Source organism: Arvicanthis niloticus, chromosome 13, assembly GCF_011762505.2.
Source record: "Arvicanthis niloticus isolate mArvNil1 chromosome 13, mArvNil1.pat.X, whole genome shotgun sequence".
NCBI classification, from domain to species: domain Eukaryota; kingdom Metazoa; phylum Chordata; class Mammalia; order Rodentia; family Muridae; genus Arvicanthis; species Arvicanthis niloticus.
Window position 1 is genome coordinate 34,800,411 of NC_047670.1, and position 11,485 is coordinate 34,811,895.

General features: G+C 44.5%; 1 protein-coding gene across 2 annotated transcripts in view; it reads right to left on the reverse strand.

The window, feature by feature from the left end:
* Positions 1-5,311, reverse strand: part of Atad2 (ATPase family AAA domain containing 2) — a 41,890-nt gene extending 36,579 nt beyond the window's left edge. The window contains exons 1-2 of one of the 2 annotated variants that reach the window (XM_034517584.2): positions 4,999-5,311; positions 990-1,138 (exon numbers count right to left, since the gene is read on the reverse strand). In XM_034517584.2, coding sequence (XP_034373475.1) covers positions 990-1,138; positions 4,999-5,175 — 326 coding nt within the window. In that variant the 5' untranslated portion in view covers positions 5,176-5,311. Of the gene's footprint in view, positions 1-989; positions 1,139-4,418; positions 4,510-4,998 lie in introns of those variants that run through there. The other variant, XM_076911370.1, reaches the window with a different exon arrangement.
* Positions 5,312-11,485: the final 6,174 nt, after the last annotated feature.

Sequence of the window (11,485 nt, forward strand, 5' to 3'; positions counted from 1 at the left end):
GTATAGCCTTAGTTTTTTCTACCTAGAAAAGTGCCTATACAAGTTTAAATATTACTTCACAAGTTTCATGTGTTCTCTGAAGGTGACTTATGTGATTATGATCTCTGGACCCAAGTCAAGAACATCATGATCACAAAAATATTTAGGTCTGTTGTGGAATGATTTCAAGTTTTCTTTTTCTTCTTAAAAAGAATTATTTATTTTATGTATGTGAGTACACTGTTGCACCAGAAGAGGGCATTGGATCCCATTACAGATGGTTGTGAGCCACCATGTGGTTGCTGGGAATTGAACTCAGGACCTCTGGAAGAGCAGTCAGTTCTCTTAACTGCTGAGCCATCTCTCCAGCTCTCAAGTTTTCTATATTTTTGCTACAGAATTGATTATCAAGTCTTTCAGACATAAATAAGATTTAAAAAATGGCGCCGGGCAGTGGTGGTGCACGCCTTTAATCCCAGCACTTGGGAGGCAGAGGCAGGCGGATTTCTGAGTTCGAGGCCAGCCTGGTCTACAGAGTTCCAGGATAGCCAGGGCTACACAGAGAAACCCTGTCTCGAAAAACCAAAAAGATTTTAAAAACGGGGTAAAAAGGAAAGAAAAAACAGAGTGCTGGCTATAGTGAAAAAGGCCAGTGGCAGGGAAAGTATATAATTAAGAGTTCCTAGCCGGGCAGTGGTGGCACATACCTTTAATTCCAGCACTTGGGAGGCAGAGACAGGCTGATTTCTGAGTTTGAGGCCAGCCTGGTTTACAGAGTGAGTTCCAGGACAGCTAGGGGCTACACAGAGAAACCCTGTCTCGAAAAACCAAAAAAAAAAAAAAAGTTCCTACAAAGATCAAGGAAGACAATCCACATCAGTCTCTGACCTCCTCGTGTACCCACCCACATACACATTCACATACTTGCCTACATACATGCAAACACATGCATGTACAACTCATGTAAAATAATAAAAACATATAAAAGCAAGCAGTTTTTCTTGTATTACCTTGTGAAATGTCTGCCATTGGAGTATTTCTCTGTTCTTTCCGAATTCTTATCAAAACTAGAATCTGAAGAAGTTTGTGGTTGCTTTCTCAAAGACCTTAAAGAACGTGTATTGTAGTAGATTTTAACTCCTGTAACTGAGGATTCATCCTTTAAGAAAAAAATTAAGAAAGCTGTTTTGACTTTAGTTAAGACCAACTTAACAAGTGGTAATTTCTTCTGATTATGTTAATAGTAAGTTGCTTTTAGTACAGGGTGATTTTTTTATCTCCCCAAGAAACAATAAATCAAAATAATTATTTCATTACAAGTATTAGAACAGGCTATGAAACTGCAAATACAGAATTTATTACCTGGCATGGTGGGTGACACCTGCCTGCAATCCCACCACTTGGGGTAATGGGAATAGGCAGGCATAGGGGGGCACAGCAGCAGGATCAAAAGTTCAAGGTTCCATATGTATGTCAGTTACATTACAGTGTGAGGCTGAGCTGGGATACTCATACCAAAAAATAAATAAGGTCAGCCCAATAGTTCAGTGATAAAGGAACCTGCCTCCAAGCTTTAAGACCTGAATTAAAATTCCAAGACTCAGGGTAGAAGGAGAGAACACTCTCGCAAGCTGTCCTATTTCCTCCTGTGTACAAACATGTGTACACATACACACAGTAAAAAAAAAATTAAAATAAAATTTATATGTTGAAAAGAACTGCCGGGCAGTGGTAGCACATGCCTTTAATCCCAGCACTTGGGAGGCAGAGGCAGGTGGAGTTCGAGGCCAGCCTGGTCTACAGAGTGAGTTCCAGGACAGCCAGGGCTACACAGAGAAACCCTGTCTCAAAAAAAACCTAACCAAACCAAACCAAACCAAAACAACCCACCCCCCACCCCCCAAAAAAAAGACAAAAAAGAAAGGAACTACAAGAGAGTGAAATTTCTTTTCTTTCTTCCTCTTTTTAAGATTTATTTATTTTCTGTATCAGTGTCTTGCCTGCCTGTGTCTGGCACCTGTGGGGGTCAGAAGAGGAAGTTGGATTCCCTGGAATTGGAGCCACAGACAGTTGTGAGCCACAGTATGGGTGCTAGAAATTGAACCTAGGTCCTCTCACCACTGACACATCTCTCTAGCCCCAAACAACTAATATCCCAACAACAAAATCTCAACAGTCAACCAAACTCTGGATTTGCTGACTCAGACCTAACTTACCAAATCCCTACTGTAGCTCTTCAGGGCTTCGTAATACTTCAGCTTCTAAACCTACAATTAAGAGCCCTTTCTGGCTCATACTGCATGCAGACTTGTGTTATGTGTCCCAACTCCACAAGCCCCCTTCAGCACTCCATGTTGAGGTGTCCCTGCACAGGCCTGTAATCCCAGCTACATGGGAAGCTGAAACTGACTATATGTTCAAGTTCTGCCATCAATGAGGTGGTGACCCAAGAATATGCCATCAACTTCCTAAGTACACCCAGAGCGTGGGCTTCAAGAAGTGTGCCCCTTGGGCACTCAAAGAAGTCCAGAAATCTTCCATGAAGGGGATGTGTACTCCAGATGTACATTGATAAACAGGCTCAATAAATAAGGAATGTTCCATATCATACCCACGTTTGTCCAGAAAATGTAACAAGGGTGACGACTCACCAAGCAAACACAATACGTTGGTAGCTTAACTGGCCCACTACCACATTAAAAAAAAAAAATCCAGTGAATGCAGACGAGAACGTGCTGAAAGTCGAAATTACAAAACTGCCTTCAAAACTAAAACAAGGTACATTGTAGTTATGGGTCACTCCTCATGCCTTCAGAATTTAAGGTCAGTCTCCAATATTAAACTAAGAAAAATCTTATTAATGAATTTAAAATGAATAAATTTAACCAACCGAAGTACCATCTCTACCATCTGTTGATAAATATGTGACTGGAAATTAAGAAATATTCAAAGACTAGGGTATGCAGAGAGTTAAGTCTTTGAAACATACATTTCACTTACAGAAGACATGGAACTGAATATAAAGTCCCCAGTTTATAAAACTTTTCAAATACAAAGCTGTATAGATGGTGTTTTGTAATAGGAATCTGTTGTCCTTGAGGAAAATCCAACATGACACTCCCTAATTAACCTCTAATTAGAAGATCTACAAAAGTACCTTGATTAATAGAAGAGAGAACTTCATTTCAAACATATAAAATGTGGCCAGGTAGTAGTGAATGCTTTTAATTCCAGCACTTTAGGTGGTAGTTCTGAGTTTGAGGCTAGCCTGGTCTACATATCCAAAGAGTTCTAGGATAACCTGGGCTACACAAAGAAACCTTACAGACCACAACAGGCTGCTGTATGTATGTACTTTAAAGGCTCAACCCCCATATAGTATGTATGGCATGATCTGTATACCAGGCCTAGCTTATCTCTGTGAATAATAACTAAAAACATATACTGCGCCCCAGCAGTGGTGGCTCACACCTTTAATCCTAGCACTTGGGAGGCAGAGGCAGGCGGATTTCTGAGTTCGAGGCCAGCCTGGTCTACAGAGTGAGTTCCAGGACAGCCAGGGCTATACAGAGAAACCCTGTCTAGGAAAACCACCCCCCCCCTCAAAAAAAATAATATAATATATATTGCATCTACTAAGTGCCGTGTTCTGTTCTAAAATACAGTGCTAATAGAAAATAAAATTAAAAATATACACTCTATAGTTACATTCTGAGTAAGGGAGAAATATAAAGAAAAAAATTAGGAGATTATAGATGTCTTAGACGGTTGTAATTGCTAGGACAGAGGGCAGAATAACAGTTCATGTAAAGAGGACTGGTTTGTAATTCTGAGTAAGAAATGTTTACCTGACCCAGATCTCTGTCACTTCCTGCACCTGACTGAGAAGCAAATCCTAAAAGGTCAGGATTTTCAATTTAAAAGCAACAATTTCAGAGCTTAAAAAAAATTACAGACTAAGTTTCATTCCAGTCCCCACGGAAGCAAGTAAGTCTTGTCTTCAAAACATTCACTTTCTATAGTGCCCTAACACAAGGCTAGCATTGTCTGAACTAAGTGGACAGTGCTGTGTCACTCCTAGCGCAGCGCTCTATCACTGACTTCCAGGCTCCTGACCAGTTATCCGGTTCTATTTTTCCTACTCCCTCACTGCAACACGACCATCACTACCGGTTTTCGGAAACTTTCGTGTTGCTTCCTCAACCTCAGCTTCAACCTTTTTAGCGAACGCTGTCCCCATCTGCCGGAGTGGGGGGACGTCTAATCCCCCCCACCCCCCACCCCCCACCCCCCACCGGTCCCTGAGATGGGCAAGAAGCATTTGCAAACCTCCCACTACAGAGACTGGAAATGCGGCATGAAGTGCCAGAAAAGGAAAGATGTGGGAGGCACAAAAACCTAAGTTCCAATTTCAGAACTGTCTACCACTTTCTGTCTACCTTTCTGGAGTCCATGTCTGCATCTGTCACACTGATAACCACCACTCGCGTCCTCTAAGGCTTGTCAAGAGACTTAAAGGAAGTGCACAGGAAACGATGCCTGCCGTCCGTCCCTCCACATTATGCAACCTGATATTTTACTTCGCTGAGGCTCAGGATGGAACCTCCCTGGACCGTAAATGGAGGTCAGCGGACTCTTTACTGTCTGGGCCCGCAACCCCTTAAAAAAAAAAAAAAATGTTGACGTGCACGCGCTCGAGCAGTCAGGGGGTCGCACTCCCCTCACTGACACGAACCCGGGAAGGAGCCCGGAAGGGGGGGATGGGGGGAGCACAGGGGCGGCCCAAAGCACCTCGGCTCGGCCCTACGCAGCGCTTCGGCTCTCGGTTTCCTCTTGCGTAGAAAGAGGTGGCGGCCAACTGCTCAGCCCGCTTCCAGCCAGTTCTGTCTCTCCAGAACCTTCCACCTCGCTGGTCCGCGACAGCCCACCAGGCCAGCGCGGGGCGCGGGTCCCCTCAGCGCGTCTCCACCCCACCCCCACCCCAGGGCCCAAGGCTCCCCGCCCCAGGCCGGTACTCACGCCCGCCGCCGCCGCCGCTTTGGACGCCGAAGATTTCCCCGCGGCTAGGGGCAAGCTGGGCCGCCTCCGGCCGCTGTCCTCCAGGCTGAGGAACTCAGTGGACAGGTCCAGAGAGTCGGTGGCCGAAGAGCTGGTGGAGCGACTGTGCAGCTCCAGGCTGCTGCGGAGGACCACCATCGTGTCCCGCTGCAAAAGCCGGAACCCGAGGCGAGGGAGACGGAGAAGGGTAGCGAGCTCGGGAGGAAGCTTCCCAGGCGCTCACGCGCTCTGAATTCTGGCGCCACAAACTGCGCGCCCAGCGGCCTCAGCGTACGCGCGCGGGATCCCTCCGCCGCCAGCCACGCCCACTCCGCCGTCGGCCCCGCCTCCTGACCCCCCCTTCCTCCCCCCCCCCCCCCAACTGACGAACCCGAAACTCTCCTTCGATCTGAAGAGCGCGGGAACCTATGCCGAAGCGAACTGGAACTCCAGCAAACTGTGTGGAGCACCGAACTGGAATTTGCGACGTCGTTCCTCCTTCCGTAGTTCCGGCTCTCCGCCCTCCGTGGAAGGAGACGGGAGAGAGCTGTGCAGCGTCTTGTTTGGAATTTTGGCGCGTGCATGCGGAAGGCCCCTTTGGCTACCTGCCGGCGGCTTCCCGCCATCTAGGCTTCAAACGCCAGAGAAAAAGGTCCTTAAACCAAGCCCTTTGCCTTCGATAGGTTTGGCTTTGAGACTGAAGAGGTTTTTAATTGATGAATTGACAAAAATAAATTAACTACACGAAAGAAAGAAAATATAACGGCTCTTCAAGACAGCTGAAAGAACCGACAACAGCCATTGGGATAGAATGTAACTTACCAGGGATAAAACTGTAAAATCCTAATCTTATAAAAGCTACTAACTTGTAAAGTGTTAAGGATAATTATGACATGCAAGTTAATGGTCACTCACTTTATAAATGATGGTTTTCTGTGCTCAGAATTGTTTGTAGTCATGCTAAGTACAAATGTGACTCATTTCCGGGGCAAGCTTAGCCTTCTGTATATGTTGTCAAGGTTAGACTTAAAGAAAGTAATTAAAAACAAGACTTTTTGAAATTAGGGGTATACTTAATAGGTTAGATGATGCTTCTCAAACCCCTCAGAGAGATCTGCTGACTAGCATTTAAGGTGTTTAATTAAAAAAAAAAAAAAAAAAAAAAAAAAAAAGGCTTCCCCTGTTAGACAATACCAGCCTCAGCTGAGGCTATCTCCAAAAACGAGCAGTAACGGACTCAACCTGGACCTGCTTCAAGTGTGGTAAACTGGCCATCTGTCTAAGAACTGCCCCGTTCCTCACCTGCTGCCAGGGCTCTGTCCAAACTGTGGACACTGGTTGGTTGATTGCTCTACTCTGCCTTGCAAAGGTAGTTCAGTTCCCCAAAATTCCTCCTCCACAGAAAAATCTCTCAGACCTTCTGGGTCTGACAGAAGGTTGATGGGGCCCTGTGTGGCAGCTGGTGGTGAGAGACTGACAACCTCTGCCCCAAACAAAACCATCAAGATCACCATGAGTAACCCAGGGTGGCTGTATAGGTAACAGGTAAATCTTTGACATTCTTAATTGATACAGAAGCCATTTGGGATTTAAAAAAAAAAAAAAAAAAGTCCCAATTTTATAGGAACAAATTGCTTGCTTTCCAGCTCTGGCCCACTTTGATTAGAGATACTCTCTTTCTTAATAAAGTTTCTGTAGTTGTTAGTGGTGGTTCATGCCTTTAATCTCAGCACTCAGGAGGTAGAGGCAGGTATATCTCATGAGTAGTAGGCCAGTCTGGTCTACAGAGTGAGTTCCAGGACAGTGGGGACTACACAGAAAAATCTTGTCTCTAAAACAAAACATGGTGTGTGTGTGTGTGTGTGTGTGTGTGTGTGTGTGTGTAGCAGTTCCTGTTTCTACCACTATCCACATGTCCCTGGCTCAATTTTTTGTTCTGAGGTAGAAGAAACTGGAAATCCCAGTGGGCATGTGCTGGACCCTGATACCCACCTATAAAACTCCTGCTTTCAGCCCTTGAGTGCTGAATTACACACCTGGACCATCACACCTTTTATGTGGTGCTGAGGATTGAGTCAAGGGTTTCTGGCATGACAGGCAAATATTCTACCAACTGAGCTACATCTCCAAACATCTGTACCCCAATAAAAAAGGATCTACACCAGGCCTAATGCTGAGACTTTGTTCAGAGAGCATGAGAATTAGAAGCATAATTGCAAAGTGATACACTTATTTATTGTATAGGGTGCTGAGTCAAGTGATACCAACATAGTAACTTCTGCTTTAAGAGACTTGACAAAACATTAACATAGTTTCTAACTTGTATCAGTAAGATGAATTCCTCTCTGTTCCCTGGCCCCCATTAATACTACTGCTTAGAAAAACTAAACACTGCCTCTTGTTCCTATTAAAATGACTGCTTGGAAAAGCTAAACACTGGTAGGAAATCTGTTTTTGCCAACATTGATAGGCCCGGACATCCCCTCACTGGAGCTTACTAAACAGATCTGTCAAGGTGTCTTTTGCAATTCAGAATTATCTCAGTGGCTCTCAAAGGAAGAGCCATTCCTTTTGAATGGAATCGTCAGGAAAGACACAGCTAGCTGACTCTTGAAGTCTCTGTGGGAGGACTATACTTCAAATATCTGTGACTTACATGATTATATGCCATCAACTACTAAGTACATTATATAAACAAACTCAATCCTTGTAGCAAACCTATTTTTAAACCTGATTTTTACAGATGTGGAAACAGGCATGGGGAGTATGGTGGTACAGAAGCAGCTCAACTCAAGGGCACATATCTATTTACTGGTATATCCATTTATGTTCAAAGTCTAGGTGTCTAGGTGTGGTGATGTACCTGGTAATTCTAACACTCAGGAGGTTGAGCAAGGAGGATATGTCAAGGCCATACTTGATTACATAGTAAGTTCAAGACCAATGCAGGCTATATTAAACCCTGTCTCCCAACCACCTTTGCACACACACCTCAAAAATAATCAGGAGACAATCACAGGTTAGGCAGCAGTTGAATACAAAGTAACTACAAAATAGAGACATACTCTGTATGCAGCTAAATTTGGTGTGCTGGTTTGAGAATGCTTAGCTCCCGGAATGACACTGTTAGGCTGTGTGGCCTTGTTAGAGTAGGTGTGGCCTAGTTGGAGGAAGTGTGGCATTATGGGGGTGAGCTGGGCACCAGTGAAGGAATGTGGATTTGAGGACTTGGATTTGGAAAGCATTGGAGTGCTTTGGGTGGGGTTTAATGGGACATCCCAGTAGGAATAAGGAAGACATTGGTGCTGAGTGTGATTTGAACTGTAGGGACCTGGCTCAAGAAGTTTCAGAGGAGAAAGTTAGTATATGGCCTAGAGACTGTTTCTGTGATAGTTTGGTGAAGAATGTGGCTACTTTTGCCTTTGTCTGAAGAATCTGCCTGAGGCTAAGGCTAAAGTGAAGAGAATCAGATTAATTGCATTGACAAAGGAAGTCTCAGAAAAGCCCAGCATACACTTTATCCTCTGGTTTACTAATGAAGAGTGTTTGGGAAATACAAAATGTATGGTTCAAGTAATAAAAGGCAGCAGGAAGTGTAATGGAGCGGATTCCTGGAAATTAAGAGAGTGGTAGCCTCAAGGTAAGACCCCACCCAGCTAAGCTTATTGTTTGTGTGTTTGCAGTAGAACAAGGAATAGGTAGGTATGTCCTGTTAGGTGTTATTACCTGGTTATTGTTTTCATTTGTACTTTTAACAATTCAGAAATGGAGGGCACACTTGTGTATTTTTTTAAAGAATTATTTATTTTATTTCTATGAATATACTGTAGCTGTCATCAGACACACTAGAAGAGGGTATCAGATGCCATTATAGATGGTTGTGAGCCGCCATGTGGTTGCTGGGAATTGAACTCAGGACCTCTGGAAAAGCAGTCATTGCCCTTAACCACTGAGGCATTGAAAGATAGAAAAATCATAAGTTGATCCCCTGAACCCTACTCTTAAAAGCAAAGACATAAAAACCTGTAAGTCAAACATTGTGTTGCCTCAGTCCCAGGAAATTAGCTGACCATTTGAACAGATGGCCCTAACTAAACAAACCTTAAGATTCATGGTGTCAGGATGCTATGGGCCTGAGATTAGCCTGGCCTCGCTTTGAACTAACAGCCCTGAGACAGTTGGTGCCAGGATGCTAAAAGTTTGAGATAAACCTAACCCCCTTGAACTGGAGCTCATGATATATAGTGTGAAACTAGTTCAAAATAGCCAATTATAAAGTGACACACCATCCATCTTAAGAATTTGAGATCAAATGTATCGATTACCTAGTGACCTGTTCCCCCTCCTTCCCCCTTCCCTAACTCCACCCCCACCTGGTTTGTAGATTCCCCCTTAAAGGCTGTAAAATTCTTTTGTTTGGGGCTGAATTCCTCTGCCCCTGCGTGGGCTTGAAGGGAAGACAGCCCTGGCTAGCCAGTAAACCTCATGCGATTGCATCAAGTTGTGTTTCTCGTGAGTGATTTGGGGTGCGTCTGCAGTTCTCCACGGATCGTGAGTTCTTTTTCGAGTGGACTTTACAGCATCTCTCCAGCCCTACACTTGTGATTTTAAGGCTGGAAGACATAGGCTTTTGATCCAGATCTTGAGAAATAGTGACCATGGAAAGCTTTGGCCTAGGCTTGGTAGTACACATCTTTAATCCCAGGAGACAAAGGCAAGCAGATCTCTGAGTTCAAGGCCAGCCTAGGACAGAGCAAGTTCTAAGTGAAGAAAAGCTTCAGTCCAGGCATGGTGGTACATGCCTTTATGTTCCAGGACAGCCAAGCTTAGGCAGTAAAGGAGTTAGAAAGCAGAAAGCTAGTAATAATGTAATAGAATAAGGGGGCCATCCATGTTCCAGCTTCAACAAGCAGCAGAACTCAGCAGTTTGGGCCATATGGCTCTGTATTTAGAGTCAAGAACAGAAAAGACTACTGGGACAATTGATGCTGGTTAGCTGAAGCTAAGAAATTAGCAGTGATTAAGAAAGGAACAACATCACTGAAGTGAAATCTTGGAATCAAAAAGAAGCTGTGTTTCAGAGATAGCCAAGGTTGTACCTCATGCTGCAGCTGGACTTAGTAATCTGTATGAATCATCCACTGGTGTTGATTTTGGAGGCATGAAGGGGTCATGGAGAGCAGCTGAGGCTTGCCAGGGAAGGCCATTGGTGAAGGTGCAGCCTCAGTTGCAGTTGATGGTTCAGGACTGAAGGGGTCATGCAAAGAAGTTGAGCCTTGGAACCATGAAGGGAGCCTATAGCAGTGATTAGTGAAGCCTAGTTGCAGCAGAAGACTCCAGGGAACTGGAGATGCCAGTACCATGGGATGATCACCAAGAAAGCAGTGGCAGTGGAGTGGATGAGCCTGAGCTTAGAGTACTATGGAGAACAGAGCTGGAGAAGTGATGCCAGCCCTTGGAGGAGCCTAGACGATCATGTGTGGACCTCAGACATTGAAACAAGAAGCTGTAACACTGAAGTTGCCTTTGAGACCCCAAGATGTTTGAGATGCCAGAGCAGTGGTCTGTCTTCTGAGGAAAGCTGCTAACAGAGAGTAGAACCAGCCCAGAAGAAAGAAGTTTGTTGCAGTCAACAACGGTGAAAGGAGTTGGAAATCTGAAGAGCACGTTGACATTAGACATGGAGATGCAGAGTCTGGAGTTTGCCCTGCTGGATTTTGGTCTTTTATGGTTTAGTGTTTCCTCGCTATGACGTTTTGGACTGGTAATGTGTTTCCTCTGATGTTTGAGGCATGTGATCTGCTTTTTTATTTTGACAATATAGGGATTGCAGTTAAGTGACTGAATGAATCTCAGAAAAAAAATTGAACTTTGGACTTTTGACATCCTTGACACTGAGACTATGGGGACTTTGGAAATTGGACTAAATATTTTTTATTATGCTATGGGTAGGTATGGCCTCCATAGACTCACATGTTTGGACAAGCCCTATGGGGTCTAGGGAGTGGAATATATTGATTTGAATATGCTTGGCTCAGGGAGTGGCACTATTAGGAGATGTGACTTTGTTGTACTAAGTGTGTCATTGTGGGCATGGGCTTTGAGACCCTCCTCCTAGCCACATGGGAGACAGTCTTTTATTTGCCTTTGGAACAAGATGTAGACCTCTCAGCTACTCCAGCATTCCTGCCATGAGGATGATGGATTGAACCTCTGACACTGTAAGCCAGCCCCTACTAAATGTCATCCCTTATAAGAGTTGCCTTAGTCATGGTGTCTCTTCAGAACAATGGTAACCCTAAGACAGTTGGGGTAGAATACTCACGTAGATACTAACTTGAAACTGGTTCCTATTCTCTGAGGAAGGGTTAATAGAAAGCAGATCAGTCTGCTGGAGTTGTCAAGTTTGGGATGATGTGCAGCTGCAGGGCAGATAGGCAACCCTTGGACCATGCATGGTGTGTGGGGG